Raw genomic sequence first — 19,810 nt, 5'->3', positions numbered from 1 at the left:
TATTATTTAAGTTTTTCACTATTAGGATCAAATTCGATTCAAATTTCGAAAAATAATTGAAGTAAAATTAATAAAAAATTATTATAATATCAAATCGAAATTATATTAAAATTAATTCAAATATTAAAAAAGTACATGTTTGTAGGTTGAGAAATTACATGAATAATAAAAACTAAAAACATTTCCTCAACATATCTAGCTAATATGATCACAGGAACATGGGCAGAATGTGCAAAAAGGGAAGTTGAACATTACTACAAGCTGCGTCAAAAGAAACATGAGGTTGCTTCAAACATAGACGATCCTTGCTCTGGTGGTTCCAAAAAATCGATTGAGAAAAGATGAGCAGAAAATGACAAGAATTAAATAGGTAAGCTATAGAAAGTTCCTCACTTGCAATATAGAACCACCAGTGCAAGGAACTTTCTATGACTTACCTATTTGGTCTTTTTTCCTCCTTTCAAACTTGCTCTTCAAATTGCTCCAAACTAATTCTAGACGACATGTAATGCTATGGATGCATGAATTTTCTAGTTCCTATAAAATAGACATAAAACACATTAAACATTGTAAGCGAGCAAGATTAGAGATAATAAGATAGTTCATTTATGGAGTTATATCATGCATATAGTTTCGTGTTATACCAACAATGTAATGGTTGTTTTTCGACACTCAAGGTTGTAGATTATTTTCTAGTAATTGGAATATATTTACTAACTCACCTAGTCAACTCAATCCTCGAGATATTGACTTACATTCCCCTATTTGTCTTTTCCTAGTGTCCTATGGACGTGGACTCGCCTATACACTTTGGTTCTCGCATTGGACAGCTACAAACAACTTGTTTAATTAATTAACTTTGATAAACCCCAAAATATGCATAGCATAACTAGCATAAAATTTATTCTAACGACTTTGTAACTAGAAGTTTAATTTTTCCACCACATATTGTTAAAAATATATCATAATTTGATAGTTTTATTTACTTTTAAATATCTATATATATTGTCTAATTACGTAATGGTAATATTTGTATATATACAAATAATGTTAGGCTCTGTACTTAGGAGGAGATATTATAACTGTGTGGATTCAAATTATATGTTTGGGGTCCAAAAATTTTAAGTTGAAAATGAGTATTCATAGAAGATGCCATATACCCACTTCAATTTCCATTAAATAATTTGATGAAGAATCAACATCCTTCTCCCACTTTAATCCTCCATTATATTCTCTTTATTATTGCTCTTGTTGCTATTATGTATCATTATTCATTGTATTTATAATTATCCTTTGGAGAGTTGTTAAAATATCTCCTATAATATGCCCAGAATATCCCAAGACTATTATTTAGAAAGGTGACGAATTACTTTTAAAAGTAAAATATATATATATATATATTTTTCATTCATCCCCTCATGTAACCTTAGGTTAAATAACAAGCTTACGGTTTGTCGTACGGTTATGATTTTATTAAGTTTACTCTCTACTTCACAATCAACAACGTAAATTTTACATTATCAGTAACTATGTACTTATAATTTATCCTTACTCCATGCATATCAATATGTTATCGGTGATTTTTTAATTTGTTGTTCTTTTCTTTACTTCATATTTATCCAAGTTTTTATTAGGATAAAAGTTTTTTGATCTCAATATGGTAATTTTACAAGTGTTTTTTTTCCTTCCATATTTTATAGAAGTTTTGGAGTAGTAGATATCAATATAGAGTAAAACATAAGAGTTTTAAACTAGGAAATAGTTAATAAAAGCAATCAATAAGTGATAGCGATCTATTTTGACCCATCATAATTGATTTTAGAAAACAAAGAACAACTATAAATACTTCCACTAAATTTTTTTCCGTTATTTGTTAATAAAAACAACTCACAACATTCTTAGTTGTTTATATTAACAAAAAAAAAAAAGGAAAGAAAGTTTAGAAAACTACTTATCATTCTTCTTTTCTTACCCCAACTCTCTGAATTATTATAGATATTTTTTTAGCATAAGCTGATCCATTATTATGTATTTGCCAATAATAAAATACCATAGCATATATAACATACCTACAATTTTTCTCATATTTGAATATTTAGGAAGGTTATTAGAGTTTTTTCTTTTACAAATTCTAACCTCTGTCCACAGCATCGAAAAGATTTCTATTTTGACTTTTTAATCGACGAGATATATATATATATATATATTAGTTGAGTTATTATATCATGTTGATTGGATTAACTAAAAGATATAATATGAATAATGACAGTTTTAATCTATATCATGTCAATGTATATATACATCGACAACGAATGCACTTTAAAGATATTTTTTTCCAAATTTAACTTACACTTAAATGAAAAAACTTTTTGTTTCTTTGAGTTATTTTAGATAACGACGATAGTCTATAATTCTAATTGAAATCTTCCTTTTCAAATTCTTTGGTAAGGATGAGAATGATAAATTTTTTAATTTCAGACAATAATATCTTATAAGGGAGAAAAACAAATAACCAACAAAATTCAAAAAATCAATTTAAAAATATCTCCAATAATTATCCAACCTAATTTAAAATAATTTTTTTAATACTAATATCCTAAAATTAAACGTAATATTTATTCTCTTAAACCTTATTTAATAAAATATATTATCGTGTACGTCTAATTATATTTAGTAATTATTAAATTTTTGTTTCCATATCATTTAACTCTCTAATCAATTAAATAATGTTTAGAAAAGTAGTGTGGATTATTTATAAATGATGTGAACCTAACAAGATGATTAAAATTCATTTAGGGCAAACACAACTTAATAAGACAAGTTTTATGGCTTACCCAACAAAGTCGTCACTTCACTTCAATCTAACATAATATGTCAATTCAAACATATTGTCCAATGAATATTATATAATTATCCTATCAAAGCTAGCCTTTTAGTTCAATTTCCACTCATGCATACCAATTGTTTAACTAAAAAATAAAGAAATCTCTACACGAAACTGTCACACAACAATAATATAGACCTTAGTAATAATAATGGTTGAAATGTTGATCCAACAATATCTATCTGGTTCATAATAACTATACAAATTTGAATGAATATTTCTGTTTGCATATCTACCTGCATATATTATCATGTGCTTTGAAATAATTGCTCCTACTAAGTTTTGTACTTTTTCTTAGATTCTTTGGGGTCCTAAACACTATTCGGCCCTCTACATTATATTCTCAAAATCATAATGATATTTCATATAAATGAAATTTATTGATTTGAAAATGTTATATCATTGTTTCCCAAATTAGCTAGCAAGCCGCCAAAAGAATGGAAGTGGCGAAATGCTTTACTGTCCAATACTTTTAGCTAAAAAACAAAACAAAAAATATTCTCTTATATCATAAAGATACAAGGGTTTGAGATTTAAACTTCTTCCCTCTTAGTGAAATAAGAATTCATTTATGTTCTTGAGTTCTTTTTATATTAATCTTTAAAAATATATTTACTGGTTTTTTTAGTAAATCATTATTAATTTTGTGTTAAATGATCTTCAAAATTCTTATTTTACCTTCAATCTCTATAACAGAAGGATCAAATAGGTTTTAAAAGATATTGAATTATTTTTAAAGATATATAAAGGTATAGTGGTTAGCATGAGGCATTCTTATCCCAATTAACCTTTCAAAATCTCTTTCATGGGAATTTGTTTGAATATTCTTTCTATCTTTTTCAATATTTTAGCTTTTGAGCCTTTTCTAATCATCATCATGTTATCTTTTGGAGAATCGCCACATGTCGGATCCGTATAGGAGATCTAAAAAGAACTGAATCGTGTCTTTCATCAACTTTTCTATAAAAATTTTTAACTAAATATTTATAAATATTTAAGATTTAACGACATAATGATAGAGATTGATTTTTTAAAAAAAAAATAATTTTGTTATACTTATAAATATTTTAACAATTTTTTTATTTACAATAATTTTCTTTTTTTAATGTGTGGGCTTAAATTAAGCAAAATAATAAGTTTTTTTTAGACAAACAAGTAATTTTAACAAAAAGAAAAAATGCAATTAAATTTGCTCCAAATTGCACGATAAAAGTAAGTAACGTTTTTAAAACACCTTATAATTTGACTATGATTGTCCATGAATATAGAAATTTAAGAACTACCCATTAAAACAAATATGGGCAATAATATATAAAGAGACAATCATAGCAATTAATTTCAAGAAATTTAGTATATCATCAAATTAATTGCAAAAATAAAATAAATAAATGATAGAAAAAATTAATATAAAAAAGTTTGGTTACCGTTTGACACAACTCAACCTACCACTACAAGAATCTTTTGACAAAACCGGTTCGCTACAATCTCTAGAAAGTATATATTAATGAATTTTGAGCTCTTACACGGTTTGTAAAAAAAATCTTATAAATAATTTTTTTAAAAAGCATGAAAAATGAAACTCCAAAGCTAAAAGGAATATAAATATGGTGTTGATAGAATGAGAAAATATAATCCATGATTACATCTAATTTAACTTGTACTTAATTTCGTACTATTTTTAAGGTAGAAAAGTATACAATAATATATATTTTTTCTAAATTAAACAATTAAGTTGCACTTTTTTTTCCTTTTAATATATATATATATTTGTTCCAAGAAGAAGAGAAAATAAAAAGTATGGATGTAAGCAATGTCACTCCTTTATTGGCTTGAAAAATAATTATTTAATATGACAATAAAACATTAAATTTGTTGAAATATTATTTTGGTTACTATTTTATTCAACTCTAGTTTAAATATTCCTTGCATCTTAAATTTAGTATGTCAAAATTAATTTTTATTAAAATGAATTAAATAATTGCAATAACTTTGATGGAAAATATATAAAATTTGAAAAACAGATAAGATGATAATATCATCCAGCTATAACTAACGTGATTAATTTCAAAAATAGCTAACATAACAAAAGTTAAACGACCTTTAGCTATATCAAAAGAATTTAACTACAAGTATAGCTAGAGTACACAGAAGACAAGTAACAAAACGACAGATAACCCAGCTTGACAAATATGACTTACATTTGACGAGTTTCTTTGCTCAGATAAGAAATATTATTGAGATTCAAAATATGTAACTTATCACAACTGTTATATTAACAAGTTATCACCATAACTTAACAGATTTAAGACGAATTCAGGTTCCCCTGAATTCATTAACCGCAGTACAATTATCTCAGTTTTCATTCATACTTCTTATCAATCGATATTATGTCAAATCCCTTGATGATCTTTAATAATCTGTCCCGAAGGTAATCAGTTTACCTTCGTACAGACCCTCCACCAAAAATGTAAACTTTGAAAATTTTATGTTCAAATTTCAGTTTTTTACATAGTAAAAAAAAAAAAAGAACTTTTTTATGATCAAATATTCCTAAATATAAGTAATATCTATTACTTTAAAGAGATATTTAGGAAATATCTTTTAATTTCTTATTTGTAAGTGTTCTAATAAAAAGGAAACTTAAAATTGGAAAGCCTAAAACTATATTTTAACCAAATAAATTTTAGTGTTATTTTTTATCAAAGGTGACACATGGCGGCCAGTAGCTGGAAAAGATATTTATTGGGCAATTGACAAAATTAAAAATTATTTATTTATTCATTTATTTTTGTATTTGATGCTAATAATATAGAGTAAGTCAATCATTTTTTTTCCATTTATTAGTCCATTCATTCAAGTGATATAAGATGAATAGTCATTACGAAATAGCTTACATCAGTACCATATCACTAAATGAATACCTTTATTTTTAAAATTAGTTGTCTATAAAATAAATAGTAAATTATATAGTTTATTTGTTAAAATTAATATATCAAATTAGAGATATTTTATTTTATTTTAAAATTTGCAAATAAGATTGAGTTCAATTTGACCTACAAACTACTAAAATAAATAGAGGTAGCAACAAATCGTTAACGATATGCAAAAACAACTATTAAAAATTACACTTTAAAAAAAAATTAATAAATATTTGTACGCGTACCAAAAAACAACTAAAAAATAAAATTAATTACATTTGTTTTAGAAAGTATACATATTTTATCAAATAATGTTCTGTTTCTACAATTTCCCTTTAAAAATTTAACTTAGGCCAATTAAAACAATAATAATAAAACTCTTGAATTCTTTAATTTCTCTCATTTTCAGGTTTTTAAAACTAGTTTACTGTTTTAAAATATTATAGCAAAATCATTTTTTATATATATTTTGTAAATACTTTCTTTTTTTTCTTTTTGCTATTTAAGACAATTTCTTCTTAAATTTTCTTTTGTCTTCACAAGCGGTCGATGTCCTCCAAATTGGTTGATTTCAAAACAAATTAAAAAAAGAAGCGAGCACCAATCTTTTTCGCTTCTTTTTATGGTGTGATTGAACACCAAAATAAAGGGAACAATTTAAAAATAAAATCATAGAAATTGATATGCAAAAACTAGTATTGAGTTCAGGAATCATTGTTTATAAAGACAACACTTTTGCTCCAGCTCCATAACACGATGATCAAATTCGAATTTTTAAATTAAAAATATTTTTTATTTTTTTATAAAAAATGATGTCTTATCTTAATCTATTGTTCCAATATTTAAACCAATGATCTCATAAAATAAGGGAAGAACATTCCATTAATTAAACTATATTAAATAAAATTCTCACCTCAAGAAAGTGAGAAATTAATACAGTTTCTCAAAATCCGTCGTAGGAACAACCTTATAATAAAAGAGATTTTTTTTCAAACATTAATTAAATCACTTTTTCTTAGGATCAAATCTCGTTATCCCTCCTGTTAAGAATTCTAAAAAATCGAACTCCTAAATTTTCTAGATTTCATATTTTGTTTAATAAAAACAATATAAGTTATTAAAAAAGATTGATTAAAAAATCTTATGAGTCGTAGATTAAATTTTGAATGTTTGAAAAGACAATAAAAATAATTTGTAACTTTGGAAAAACAGTAAAAGAAATTTATAACTTTAAAAGAAAATTTTCTAAATGAGTTAAAAGAAAAAGAGTTTTTGTAAAAGATTTTAAAACTTGGAGAAATTTAAATTAGGAAAGTAAGATCATTGGTAAAAACACGTGTAAAATATCATAATAAATTAAGCAAACATAAACTTAGTATATTGAGATTTTAATAAAAACATATTTAAGATCGATCTCGGACTCCTAACAAATCAATTTCTTTATCTCAAAAATTTTAGAAAATCGAACTTTCAAATTACTTAATTCAAAATTGTTTTATAAGATATTCAATTAAAATTGTTATTTGAGATGTGATTCATTGAGACTAAAGGTCATGTGAATACATCTCTAAGGGTAAGTTTCTTTTGTATAGGTTAGATTCATGATATTTGTAGAGAGATTTTACGAGAAAGATGGAGATTTAAGGATTGCTAGAAGCGATAACGAAAGAAAAGTTGTAGATCTTTTGGTTTCTTTGTAAGAGAACGAAGGGTCAGAGAAGTGGTGGCTATGGAAGCTAAAGATTTAGACAAAAAGAAGATGGAGATATGGAAGCTAGGGTGTTTTATTTATTATTTTCTTTTATTTTTGTGGCCTTTTCCTTTTGTCTCCTCCCCATAAATGAAGAAGAGAGGATTATATTCATACCCAAAGTTATATCTTGAAGCGACAAATTTATTTAATTTAAAATAATACCAACTTTAGCTCACCTTAAAACGACATAAAGTTTATGACAACCGAAATCTATTTTAAAAAGTTATCACTTATACTATTTATCTACCTATCTTAGTACTTTAATTAGTCTAACTAATCGATTTAGTTAACAAAACTTTAAAATAGTTAAATAAAAGAAAAATTATAAAACAAAAAGTTAATCAACAAAATTAGTCAAATTAAGACAAAAAAAAGTTAATGAAAGAATTGAATTAATTGTAAATAACGTTCCAAGAAAAATGGTTACAATATGTATATAGCAATCTGTCAAATATAGAGATGGTTAATTTTAATTAATCAACTAATCAAGTAAGAAATTGACTAACTTATAATATACATATGTATATTTTATTTTTTTTACAAAATAGGAGTAAAAAGATGGCCAATTTTTTTATTTAAGTGTAAATGGTTAACTCTTGTTAGTATGTATTTATATATCATAAGTGAAAACGGATGAAATTTTGAAGATTGGATATATGTCTTTTAATTGGTCTTTTAAATTAGAAAAATCGCATCAAATGAAAAACATTTAGAAAAAAACTATTCACGACACTGATTTTTTGTATATTGAAAATATGATAAAATTAAAAATATCATAGAGCTATTATACGGTAATTATAAGGTTATCGACTTTTTAATTTATTAGTTCTGACCTTTAACAAATATAAAATGTGTGGGGAAGAAATGAAAAGGAAAAGAGAGAAGAAAGGGAAGTGAGATATTTGTATGAGGTGAATAAAAATGGAGAAGAAGGGTATACGTGCAATGAGAATAGGCATTGATTGTGAGAGAAAAAAGTTTGAGAGAAACACCCACTCAAAATCTTTGTTTTTTTTATAATCTGTCCCACAAATATCACTATTTCTAATTTATACAAAAATCTTTCATTTTCTTAATTGGGAAACAGATAAATAAATGAAACTAAACGCTTAATTAAAAACAATAATATAGTCTTTTTCTTTTTAGGTGTTGAATTGCAATAAAATGAGGAGGATCTAAGAGTAAAAATAATAGAAAATATACACACAAATCAAAGAAAAATGTCACAACGAGAAAAACTTGCTCGAGTCCCTTCAATAAAGGCCTTGGGTCATTACGAACAACAATTGAAAAAAAAAATTAAACTTTATATTGTACAACTTCAGTAACTAGTAGAACGAATAACAAAAGGTAACTCCATCGACACAAGTGGTACACACATGGGACAAGAGAACTCTAACTTTGTCCAAAACTAATAAGAAAATGATCAATGCCAAAAAGAAACGTATCTAACTTGCTTACAATCTAGTGAAATAGAAAAGTCTAATGGTGAAGGACGTTAGGAATTTACATCCTTCATCGTGATCCTGCTAGGAGGGAACAAAATCATGAAAGAGTATTGCAAGAAAAAAAAAATCAAAGCTAGATTTCCACCCAGTCCCAAAATTCTACGTAAATTTTATTTCAAACTCAAGATAGATCTAATGCTACATTAAAAATCGACACCCAATTTGTCTAAATCTCATTTGCTGTCAATTAATAACCACGTAACATTTTTGTTATTATCTTTTTGTTCCTTTGCATGTAAAACTAAATTACACATCTTTCAATTAAAAATAGTTGGTATTCTTGGCAACATATTTTCAACAACAACAATAATAAAGAAAATCGAAATAAACTCCAATAATATCTGTTTTAGTAATTTCCCATTAATTTCCCACATAATATCTGTTTTAGTAATTTTTCATTATTTTCCCGTTAAGCAAATGGTGAAATTAATTTTAACAAATATCTCTATTTCTAACTTATAGAAAAATGTTTTATTTTTTTAATTAATTAGGAAATAATTAAAAAAAATGAAAGTAGATTTTTTATTACAAATATTAATATAGTCTCTTTTTTTCCGTAACTAATAAAATGAGGTGGATCTGGTAGCTACAATAGAAGGAACTAAAGAAACAAGAACAAAAATGATTAAAAAAAATACACAGATAAATCAAAAAAACTTAAAACTTGCTTGAGTCGTTTTTTCAAATATATAAGCCCCGAGTCATTACGAACAACAATTAAAAGAAAAAAACATTGTATTGCACAACTTTATTAACTAGTCGGAAAGAACACAAGGGTAACTTCTTCGATATAATTGTTACACACATGTTAAATATGCATGATGATATATAAAACGACGCACACCAAGCTACCTTCTAAACTCTACGCCTCAATTGGTATTAATAGCACCAAAGTGAGACACACTAAAAGCTATGTATCCCCCAAGAGATAGGGTAGAAGGACAATCAAAGAATATAGAGTATATGTACTTCAATGACATATTTTTCTAAAATTGGTTTAATTAATTTTCAAAAAGATTTATCAAATATGTCAACTTTGAAATTTCAATTACAAAATAAAAACTAAAAGTTCTAAGTCACAAGCTCAAAATTGCTAGTTTTTATTTGTAAATTCACGAAATTGACATACAAGTTAAGTCAAATAATTATTTCACAATCACAGGTTGATATATTTACATATATTTTCAAGTTTTGTTATTTTAAATTCAATTATTTTTAATATTAAAAAAATTATAAAAATGACAATTTAAAAAGAATATTTATAAAATATAAAAAAAAATTATATTCTATATATAAAAATGACAGTTTTGTTATCCGTAAGTTTCAGATTTAATTTTGATCCTTTGGTTTTTATGTTATAAAATATTACATACTCAATCCATAAGTTATAACTTTTGTTTTAATTTAAACTATATAATTGGGTTTCAAAAATACTATAATTTTATATTCAAAATTTGAATTTTTATTTCAATTTGATTAATAAATTTTTAGATGTATACTTTTAACGGTCAGTTTTCACTACTTACTTTTCATATTTTCAGATTGAATAATTAATTTTATAGAAAAATATAATTAAGTTTCTTCACAATTTTATCATATTCATTAAAAATTCACTTAATGAATTATTTAAAATTAATTAATAATAAATTTCATGCTTTTCTCACCTAAAAGCCATTCTTCGTTTATTTTTAATAACAAAGGTTGCTATAATTATATAGTAAAACTTTAATTCTTATTTATATTTGCATTATAATACAAAATTTTAATATCAATGTCTTTATAATCTTTCAACTTTAGTCACTATCCAATGTCCTCAATCATTCCTTTCTCCTTCTCGATCTTTCCAATATTTTGGATGTGGAACACCTTGAATTGAACAAAAACAAATGTCATGATTACCACTTATTAAAATAATATTAAAAGATCAAAATAATTAATACTTACGGTTTCAAAACTAGTAATTAGAATATATTCATTTTTAAAATATTACAAATGTAACCAAATCTATTAAAATTTATGATTGATAGGTCATATTACGGATATAATATAGACATTGATGTATTTATAATTTTTTATAGTTATTTTATACACTTTACCCTAAAATTGTAATTTATTATAATTACTCTAATTAATAACTTTTATTTTGAAGGATTTTTTTTTTTTTTTTGTAAAACCCAAATTGATTTGTTTATACCATCATTCCCATATTTGATTAGACTTCTAAAAGTGATTTTCAATGATCTATAACATGTTTGGTATTGCCTTTTACAATAAAATTTTGTGCTAAATTATCTAAATATAATTAGTATTTTAAGAGTGTGTTATAAACTATGTTAATACAATAAATTACATACTTGTGATTTAATTTAATTAAAAGTATATTTAAATCATTAATGTTTGTTTTCAAATTAAATTTAAGAATGATCAAATTACTAAAGAAAACCCATACATTCGGAATTGAAAAATGAATTATAGAGAGAAATAAAAGTTAGAAAAAAAAATATGAAGGCGTAGAGAAACATTTCAATCAGAAATAAAAATGTTACAAAAGAAAAATTTAAAGAGAGAGATATAAAATTAGATAAACAAATTTAATAAAGAGGATGAAGATTAATTTTGGAGAGAGAAAATATAAGAGGATGGAGAGTAGATTTCAAGAGAAAAAATCATGAGAGAGAGAACAAGTGTAAAAACAATTTTTTAGAAAAAAACATAGTAATAAAATTGAAGATAAACTTTATAAAGTTATTAGAGAGAAAATAAAAAGGGCAAAAATTAAAGTGAAATAAAATTAAAATGATAAAAGAAATCACTCACAAATTTATAATCACGAGATGAAAATCACTTAAATAATCTTCTGGTGATTGATTTGGATATTTTCAAATTCAACCATTGTGGAACATCAAAAAAATTTAGAAGGAAAGCGATTTTAGACAAATCAAGAGTGTTTTGAGTTTTTTATCGTTGTAAAAGAAAAAAAATAGATATAATCAAAGGTACATTAGAAAGTATTATTGCACTAAAAATCTACCTTCAATGAATGTGGATAGTGGGGGCATGCATTTACATTTTCCTTCACTAAATCCAAAAACCCTAAACATTAAACCCTAAATCTCTAAAATTTACCTTCAATAATGAATGAGGATAGTGGGGGCATGCATTCACGCATCCCCAACCACATAAATTCATTATATAAGGAGAGTCCCTTCCCATGCAAAGACCACAGCAAAAATTACAAACACTTAGCTAAGGCAAAGAGAAAAAAAGTTAGCCATATTAATAGCACCATAATTATTAATGGCAGAAATGAAGCAGTCAGTGGCTATAATTGGGGCTGGAATAAGTGGTCTAATTGCTTGCAAATATGTAGCTCAGAAGGGGTTACACCCTGTCGTTTACGAGGCCGAAGACGGTATTGGAGGGGTGTGGGCTCGAACCATCAACACAACCAAACTTCAAAACCACAAAAGCACTTATGAATTCTGTGATTTCCCTTGGCCTTCTTCTGTTGAGACTGATTATCCTTCCCATCAACAAGTTCTTGACTATCTCCATTCTTATGCACTTCATTTTGATCTCCTTCCCTTCATCAACTTCAATTCTCGTGTTCTCAGTATTGATTACGATACCGATGGAGTTGATGAATCGGAGAGTTACTCATCGTCTCAGCTCTGGGGAGGAACTGGCCTCCCCTTTGCTAAGGAACCTAGATGGATCCTTGAAGTTCAAAACACTAAAACTAATACGGTTCAGGTTTTTGTTGCTTCTTCCCTCTTAACTTTTAGGTTTAGTGATACATTTATATTGTTTTGTTCCTCCATTATATACTGGTTCGAGCTAGATTGCACCCACTACTTTTCTGTCTTTACTCCAATCACACACCAAGAATATTTATATATTTATTTTTCTAGAAAAGAAAAGTGAGAGAGTAAGATAATTTCAATCATATCTTTCATATACAGTTGCTAATATTCATGAAAAAGTACATAAAAATAATTTTCTCTACAGCTAAGAAACAAAAAATAACCTCTAACTTTTACATTTATTACAAAAATATCATTATTCTCTAAAAAAAATTTAGCATATGTATAAACTTTTCAAAACTATCCTTAATTTTATATACATATTTATATTAACCATCAGCATATAAAAATTTTGACCTTTCATAAACATTTCAAAGCTATTATAGAAATTAAAAATAATCATTTATAATTTTGGATGAAAAATAGGAATATAGAATAGGTGTAACGGTGTGAGTCCATATTTTTCGTTTTAGAAATTTTGCATGCACAGCTAGAATTTTACTGTAAGATTAGTATCGAAATATTTATGGAAGATCAAGAGTAATATTATTACAAAGACGACTATATTTTCTATATGGCAGGTTCATCAAGCTGGGTTTGTGATATTGTGCATTGGGAAATACAGTGGGATGCCATACATACCAGAGTTCCCACCAAATGAAGGCCCAGAAGTGTTTCGTGGGAAAGTGCTTCACTCAATGGATTATGCTTCCATCTCTAAGAACAAAATAGAAGGTGTCTCAGCTTGCACTCAGTTAGTGAAAGGCAAAAAAATTGCAGTTGTTGGATCTCTCAAATCAGCCATGGATATAGCAATGGAATGTGCTGAAGCAAATGGTGAAATTAATTTTAACTAATCACCTTTTTATGTTTAACCACTTTTTACTGCATTGCTTAAAAGTGATTACTGTAAAACACATCTTTATTCACTCAAAAAATCGGTTTAGGGTACTGTTATTATTTGGTAGGATAATATTACTAATGAAAGTGAGAGGTTTTGCAGGAGCGGAAAACCCATGCACGTTGCTTGTAAGAAATCCCCATTGGTTGACTCCTTCTGACCAAGCATGGGGTATCGATATTGGTCTTTTGTATAATAGTCGTTTCTCTGAACTACTGGTTCACAAACCTGGCGAGAACTTCCTACTCAGTGTCATCGCCACCTTACTTTCCCCCATGGTGAGAAAAGACTCTCTCTCTCTCTCTCTCTCTCTCTCTCTCTCTTAATATATATATATTCTTCTCCCTCTTTTGATAGATAAATTATTTGAGTGCATGCCAACCTCTTCCAACAGAGATGAGTGGTTTTAAGTGTGTAAGCACAGCACTATTATCATAGTTCCTTTGATAAGATGTATCTTTAAATCCATTCCATCAATATATAAATATAATTAGAAACCTACTAAACACAAAAAAGGTAAAGAGTGTTAATTAGATACATCTTATATGATTGGCTAATTTAGCTTTCATGAGAAGGTGTGATTATGTTCTTATATTATCTTTAAGTTATTTCTTCAAAAAAAAAAAAAAAATAATAGAAGGTGAGAGAGAGAACAACATGCATGCCTCTGTTCACAATGTTCAAATAATATAGTCCCTATAATTTAATTAATTGGCAATTAACTACAACAAAATTTAAAAAGAAAAGTAATCAATTTGCTACACCCACACAATCTTCTTGCAATCCAATGAGACATTGAAGAATAATTTTAACTAACAAGTGATTTGTTAAAAGTAATTTTTATACTATCATTTTAATATGTACTTAAAGGTATGTTTGAGATTGAAATTTGTTACTATTTTAAGTTAAATTATTTAATTGTGATTGGTATTATAAAAGTGTAACTTTCTAAATTAAATTTTTAGTTGAGTTTGCTTATTGAATTTTCAAAACATACTTTTTTTTTTTAGTCAGTAAATTTTTAAGATAAAGTTCAATTAATCTTTAATTTTTTAAAAAAAAAACATTTTGAGTCAAAGAATAGGTTAAAAAAATCTCTGCAATAATTTTTTTATGTTGAATTAGAAAAAAAAAAAAAAAATTATGGCTTCACTCTAAGTATTTTTTAAAACTGATTTTTGTAATTCAAACTGTCATATTATTACCTAGACCTTTTCAACCTATTTTCTAAAAATTGGAGAATAAAAGGACACGTGTTGAAAGCTCAAAGATGAAAAAAACAAAGGGTCCAATTCTAAAAATTTTAGGGACCAAACAAATATGTTTTGAAAATTAGAACCAAACACATCAATTGGCAAAACTCTCAATTAAAAAAAAAAATAGTTTTCTCTTAAATTTGATTGAATGTATTTTTAAGTGATTAATATTTGCTTTTAACGATAATAATTTTAGAATCACTAGATTAATAATAGAAAATAAAAATTGTTAAAATAGCAAATTTGAAAAAATATTTATAACATATAACAAAAAATTTAGATTCTATCCATGTCTAATATGCTTCTATTACTTATATTGATAGACAATAATAGAAGTCTATCAATTTCTATTATTGGTAGAATTTAAATTTTGGTATAGCTTGTAAATATTTTGATTTATTTTGTTGTTTTAAGAACAGTGAAAAGTTTTAAAAAAATAAAAATAAAAATGCAAATTTTCTCAAAATTTTATGACGAAGTAGAGTGAAATGGGAGAGAAATTGCTAAAAAAACAATCACATAGAAATCTTCCTGGGGATGACCCTAAATTCACTTGAAAGAATTTTCTAAAATCACTTTCTTTTGGTTATCAAACATCAACAACGTTGGAAGAAACATGAATTTAGGCATAAAATAACTCTCCCAAACCCTAAATCACATGGAAAACATTAAAAAATGGTTTTTTTCTTTTTTACAAATGTGAGGTGGTGGCTAGTGAGGCCGAACCTCTAATGATCATTAGGTCATTTTAGATCATATAATGTTTCAACCATGATATTATTTTTCCTCTTTCTCTATCACACGCGTCATAAAATAAAAATATGTTTGATGGAAATTTTCAGAGATGGGGTATCTCAAAATTTGTGGAGAGCTACCTACGATGGAAACTTCCATTAAAGAAACATGGAATGCTACCCAAACATAGCTTTTTTGTAGAGGTTTCTTCATGCCAAGTTGCAACCATCCCTGAAAAATTCTACCAAAAAGTGGAAGAAGGTAGCATTGTCTTGAGAAAATCCAACTCCTTCACCTTCTACAAAAAAGGTCTTGTCATCGACGACGACGACACCCAACCTGTCGAAGCTGATGTCGTCGTTCTCGCCACCGGGTACCAAGGAAATCAAAAGCTCAAATCCATCTTCAAATCTACCACTTTCCAAAAGTACATCTCCACCTCCCCAACCTCCATCATGCCCCTGTACAGGTAAAACTTAATATATAACCTCAGCATATATGTTTTAGAATAGTTTTCAAAATCTTTTATTCAAATTTATTCCATGTTTTCAAATATCTATTTGGCAGCAGATTTAGAATTTAAAATTTGACTTAAACTATTGTTAAAAATTTGAATTGACAATTGTTTGGATAAAATCAATCATAACATTAATCTCCGAAACCATGAGTGCAGACAGGTGATTCAGCCAAGGATTCCACAGCTTGCGGTGATCGGGTACGCAGAGGGGATATCGGACTTGTTTAGCTCGGACATGAGATGCCAATGGCTAGTACATGTGCTTGATGGAAGCTTCAAGGTACCGAGCATAAAAGAAATGGAGGATGAAATAAGCTCGTGGGAGATGAACATGAAAGAATATGCAGGGGAATACTTTTGGAGATCTTGTGTTGGAATTAATAATATTTGGTACAACGATCAACTTTGCAAAGATATGGGACGGAAGTACTTTAGGAAGAAGTCCATTTTGGCCGAGCTTTTTCATCCTTATCTGCCTTCCGATTATGCAAGTCTCAGCAATGAGTAAATTCACATACCCAAAATTAAAATTTCCCCAATATTAACTAAAAATAAATAAAATTAAGAATATTATTGGAGTATTTTTTAAAATAGCAAAATAAATTAAAATATTTACAAGCTATAGCAAAAATTTTGGATTGATATAGAAATTGATGGACTTCTATCACTCGCTATCAATACCAAATATTTGTTATTGATAGAACATAATATTTTACTATAGCTTGTAAATATTTTGTCAAATTTGTTATTTTTAACGATTCTCCAATATTATTTTCTCTTATCAATATGTCTTTTACTTTGTTTGTTCATTTTTCTCTCTCTACTTAGGAATAAGTTATTAGAAGTAATAGTATGGTTTGATTGAGAGAGAAATGTTGAATAATGTACGTCAAATCTTTAGTTATGAATATATGTATATAAACGCTTGTTTTATAAGCTAAGGTAATGGATGATATAATTATGTTTTTACTTTACTCTCACACTCAAGTATATATAGTCCAAATGATTAAGACATTATTTTGACCATAATCCAGGGCCATGAACAATCTACCTATTTTTCTCTCATTTGTTGTTGAACTAGGCATTGTGGGTTATAATTTATTTGGAAGAAATTAACATTTAAATGATAACTATATTTATTTTTTTAAAAAATTGGAATGTTTAAAATATAGTTAATTGATGAGTAATAATTTAAAAAAATATAGCAATATTTTATATTCTATGATAGACATTTGATTATTGGAAGCTAAGTTAATTATAGTACATTAAGCTCTTTAATGTTAAGCGAGGAAAAGTTACGGTTAAACTAAGCTCAAATTTTCTTAAATGAAAAACCAGACTTTATTTATAAAACTGAAAATGGGTCTCATTTCCCTGGGCCTCCTTTGAAATGATTGCAAATGATTTGGGCCTTCAGGCCCATATTCAAGGTCCACCCAAGCAAGACTTTAGGATTAAAGTGATAATCATACAAAATGAGATAAGCAAAAAGTCATCTTTGATTGATTTTCTTTTAAGTAATCATTTTTTTTTATTTGGGACTTTGATTGTAAGCCACGTGTGAAAATTTCTAAAGATTGTAAGCCAAATGACACATTTTAGATTTATATATTTAATGTATTAACATTTCCTTTTTTGCAACGTCAAATATGAAGGATACAAATAGGTTAAATAATGTCAAAAGATACATAGATGTTCAAAACTGCATCTATCTAATTTGTTAAGTTCCCTTAGTTATTTAATTTTAGTTTTACACGTTAAACATTTTTTAATTACTTTAGAATTTTTTTTTCATTGTATAATTGAAGTATTATTGATTATATTCAACCTATTTGACATGCATATACAAATACAAAGTATGACCAAAGCTTGAATTAATCAAATTTTATTAGTTGTTGTATCTTTAACCGGGTGTGGCTTACATTGAGCATGATAGGTGATATTTATATAAAATTTAACTTTGTTTTTTTTAGTTTATGAAGTAAATTTTATATGGAATTAGTTTTTGTAATTAGCTATTTATTTATTGTATTATTGTTATTATATTTTCATGTTGGAGTTACTTTTGAAATTTTGCAAACAAATAGGGTTTTTTCACAAATATAACAAAAATCTAAAATATTTACATGATATGAAATATAAAAAATACCCTAGTCAACAAGTAAAGATTAAAATAAGTCATATGTACGAGTAAGTCTCTTCTAAACATTCGTGTACTATAGTCTAGACGATGATTTAAATCATGATACACAAGTGTATAGTTTATTTTAAATGATGTGAAAAGAGGCTTCATATTTAAAGGATTGGATAATTAACTCTAAACAATGGAGAGAAAGGTTCAAACATAAACAGTCGTATAATATAATCTAAATGATCGCCGGGTTCATATACACGATTATTTATGTTAGAAAAAAGTAGTAGACTTGTAATAGACTATCTTGGTGATGCACTCGATCAAGAAAGATCGAGATAAATTCTTCAAAGAGTTTTTAAAATTTTGGAAAGAATCTCGGAGTAGATCTTGACGGAGGTTGACCATGAGAAAAAAAAAATTACTAGTTTCCTAAAACTATATTACTTTTAAAATATAAAACAAAAAAGGTGTTAAAATTACACAAATACAAAGTGAATCTCAATTAATCGAGGAAACAAAACTAGAGATTTACAAGAAGAAAAGGAAATTACTTCAAATAAAGCTTAGGGTTTAGGGAAAGTATCATTTTAATGCATCTTGAATTTTTCTATTAATTTGGTCTCTCATTTTTGACATAATTCAATTAAAGATCAAAATGGGCCTCATTTCGCTGGCCCTCTTTTGAAATGATTGCAAGTGAGTTGGGTCCTCAGGCCCATATTGAAGGTCCAACAAAGCCCAATCTAATTCGTTTTGAAACCAAACTACTTTTTTTAGAAATTTGAAAAAGAAAAGGAAAATCTCCATGTTAACTATAATTTAATCTTATATATTGTTCTTTTAAAAAAAAATCACACTTTATTTTAATTTAGTAATATTTTATTTAAACCATGTTAAAACTTTTCACTTACTAGGAGATCATATTAGACTTGTCATTTCAAATTAGGTTTTGGGTACTAAAGTTTAAGTTGGAAAGGAGTTTCCTTTTGACTTTGAATGAAAGATGCTATACCCACACCTTTTTTTTTTTAATTGTCCATTAAGTAAGTTTGATGGGAAATCAACATCCTAACTCCACTTTTAATCTCCAATATATCTTCATTTGAAAACTCCTTCAAATATCTACTATACTTTGCCATTAATTTCAAAAGATTATTATTAGAGAACATAAATATAAAAGCCAAAGATAATACCAATACTAGATTACTATTCTAGTTGTAAAATTTTCATCCAACCCATTTTCAATTTTTAGATTGTTTCTAAATTATAAAGTTTTCATTCAAATTTCATGGATTTGTCATTGAGTTATATGTTCTTATTATTTAAACTATAATTGGTTGACATATTTGAGTTATAATCAAATTGACATATCTCTATTTACACTTAAACTTACTTGCACTT

At 26.6% G+C, this 19,810-nt stretch overlaps 1 protein-coding gene and 1 long non-coding RNA gene across 2 annotated transcripts; one reads left to right on the top strand and one right to left on the bottom strand.

Moving 5' to 3' along the window:
* Positions 1–10,773: 10,773 nt before the first annotated feature.
* LOC116402226 lies at positions 10,774–12,496 on the bottom strand. Its single transcript, XR_004214683.1, has 2 exons — positions 12,190–12,496; positions 10,774–10,929 (listed from the first exon to the last, which is right to left on the bottom strand). It is a non-coding gene; the product is annotated as an uncharacterized LOC116402226 (long non-coding RNA).
* Positions 12,158–17,216, top strand: LOC101216337 (probable flavin-containing monooxygenase 1). The gene is made up of 5 exons (XM_004146660.3): positions 12,158–12,816; positions 13,448–13,703; positions 13,870–14,045; positions 15,866–16,227; positions 16,432–17,216. The coding sequence occupies exons 1-5, from the start codon at positions 12,361–12,363 to the stop codon at positions 16,781–16,783; spliced, it is 1,602 nt and encodes a 533-aa protein (XP_004146708.1). The 5' UTR covers positions 12,158–12,360; the 3' UTR covers positions 16,784–17,216.
* The last annotated feature ends 2,594 nt before the right edge of the window (positions 17,217–19,810 follow it).

Source organism: Cucumis sativus, chromosome 1 (genome assembly GCF_000004075.3).
Source record: "Cucumis sativus cultivar 9930 chromosome 1, Cucumber_9930_V3, whole genome shotgun sequence".
Taxonomy (NCBI): Eukaryota; Viridiplantae; Streptophyta; class Magnoliopsida; order Cucurbitales; family Cucurbitaceae; genus Cucumis; species Cucumis sativus.
The sequence above is the reverse complement of the archived record's forward strand: the minus strand, read 5'-3'. Positions and strand labels throughout refer to the sequence as shown.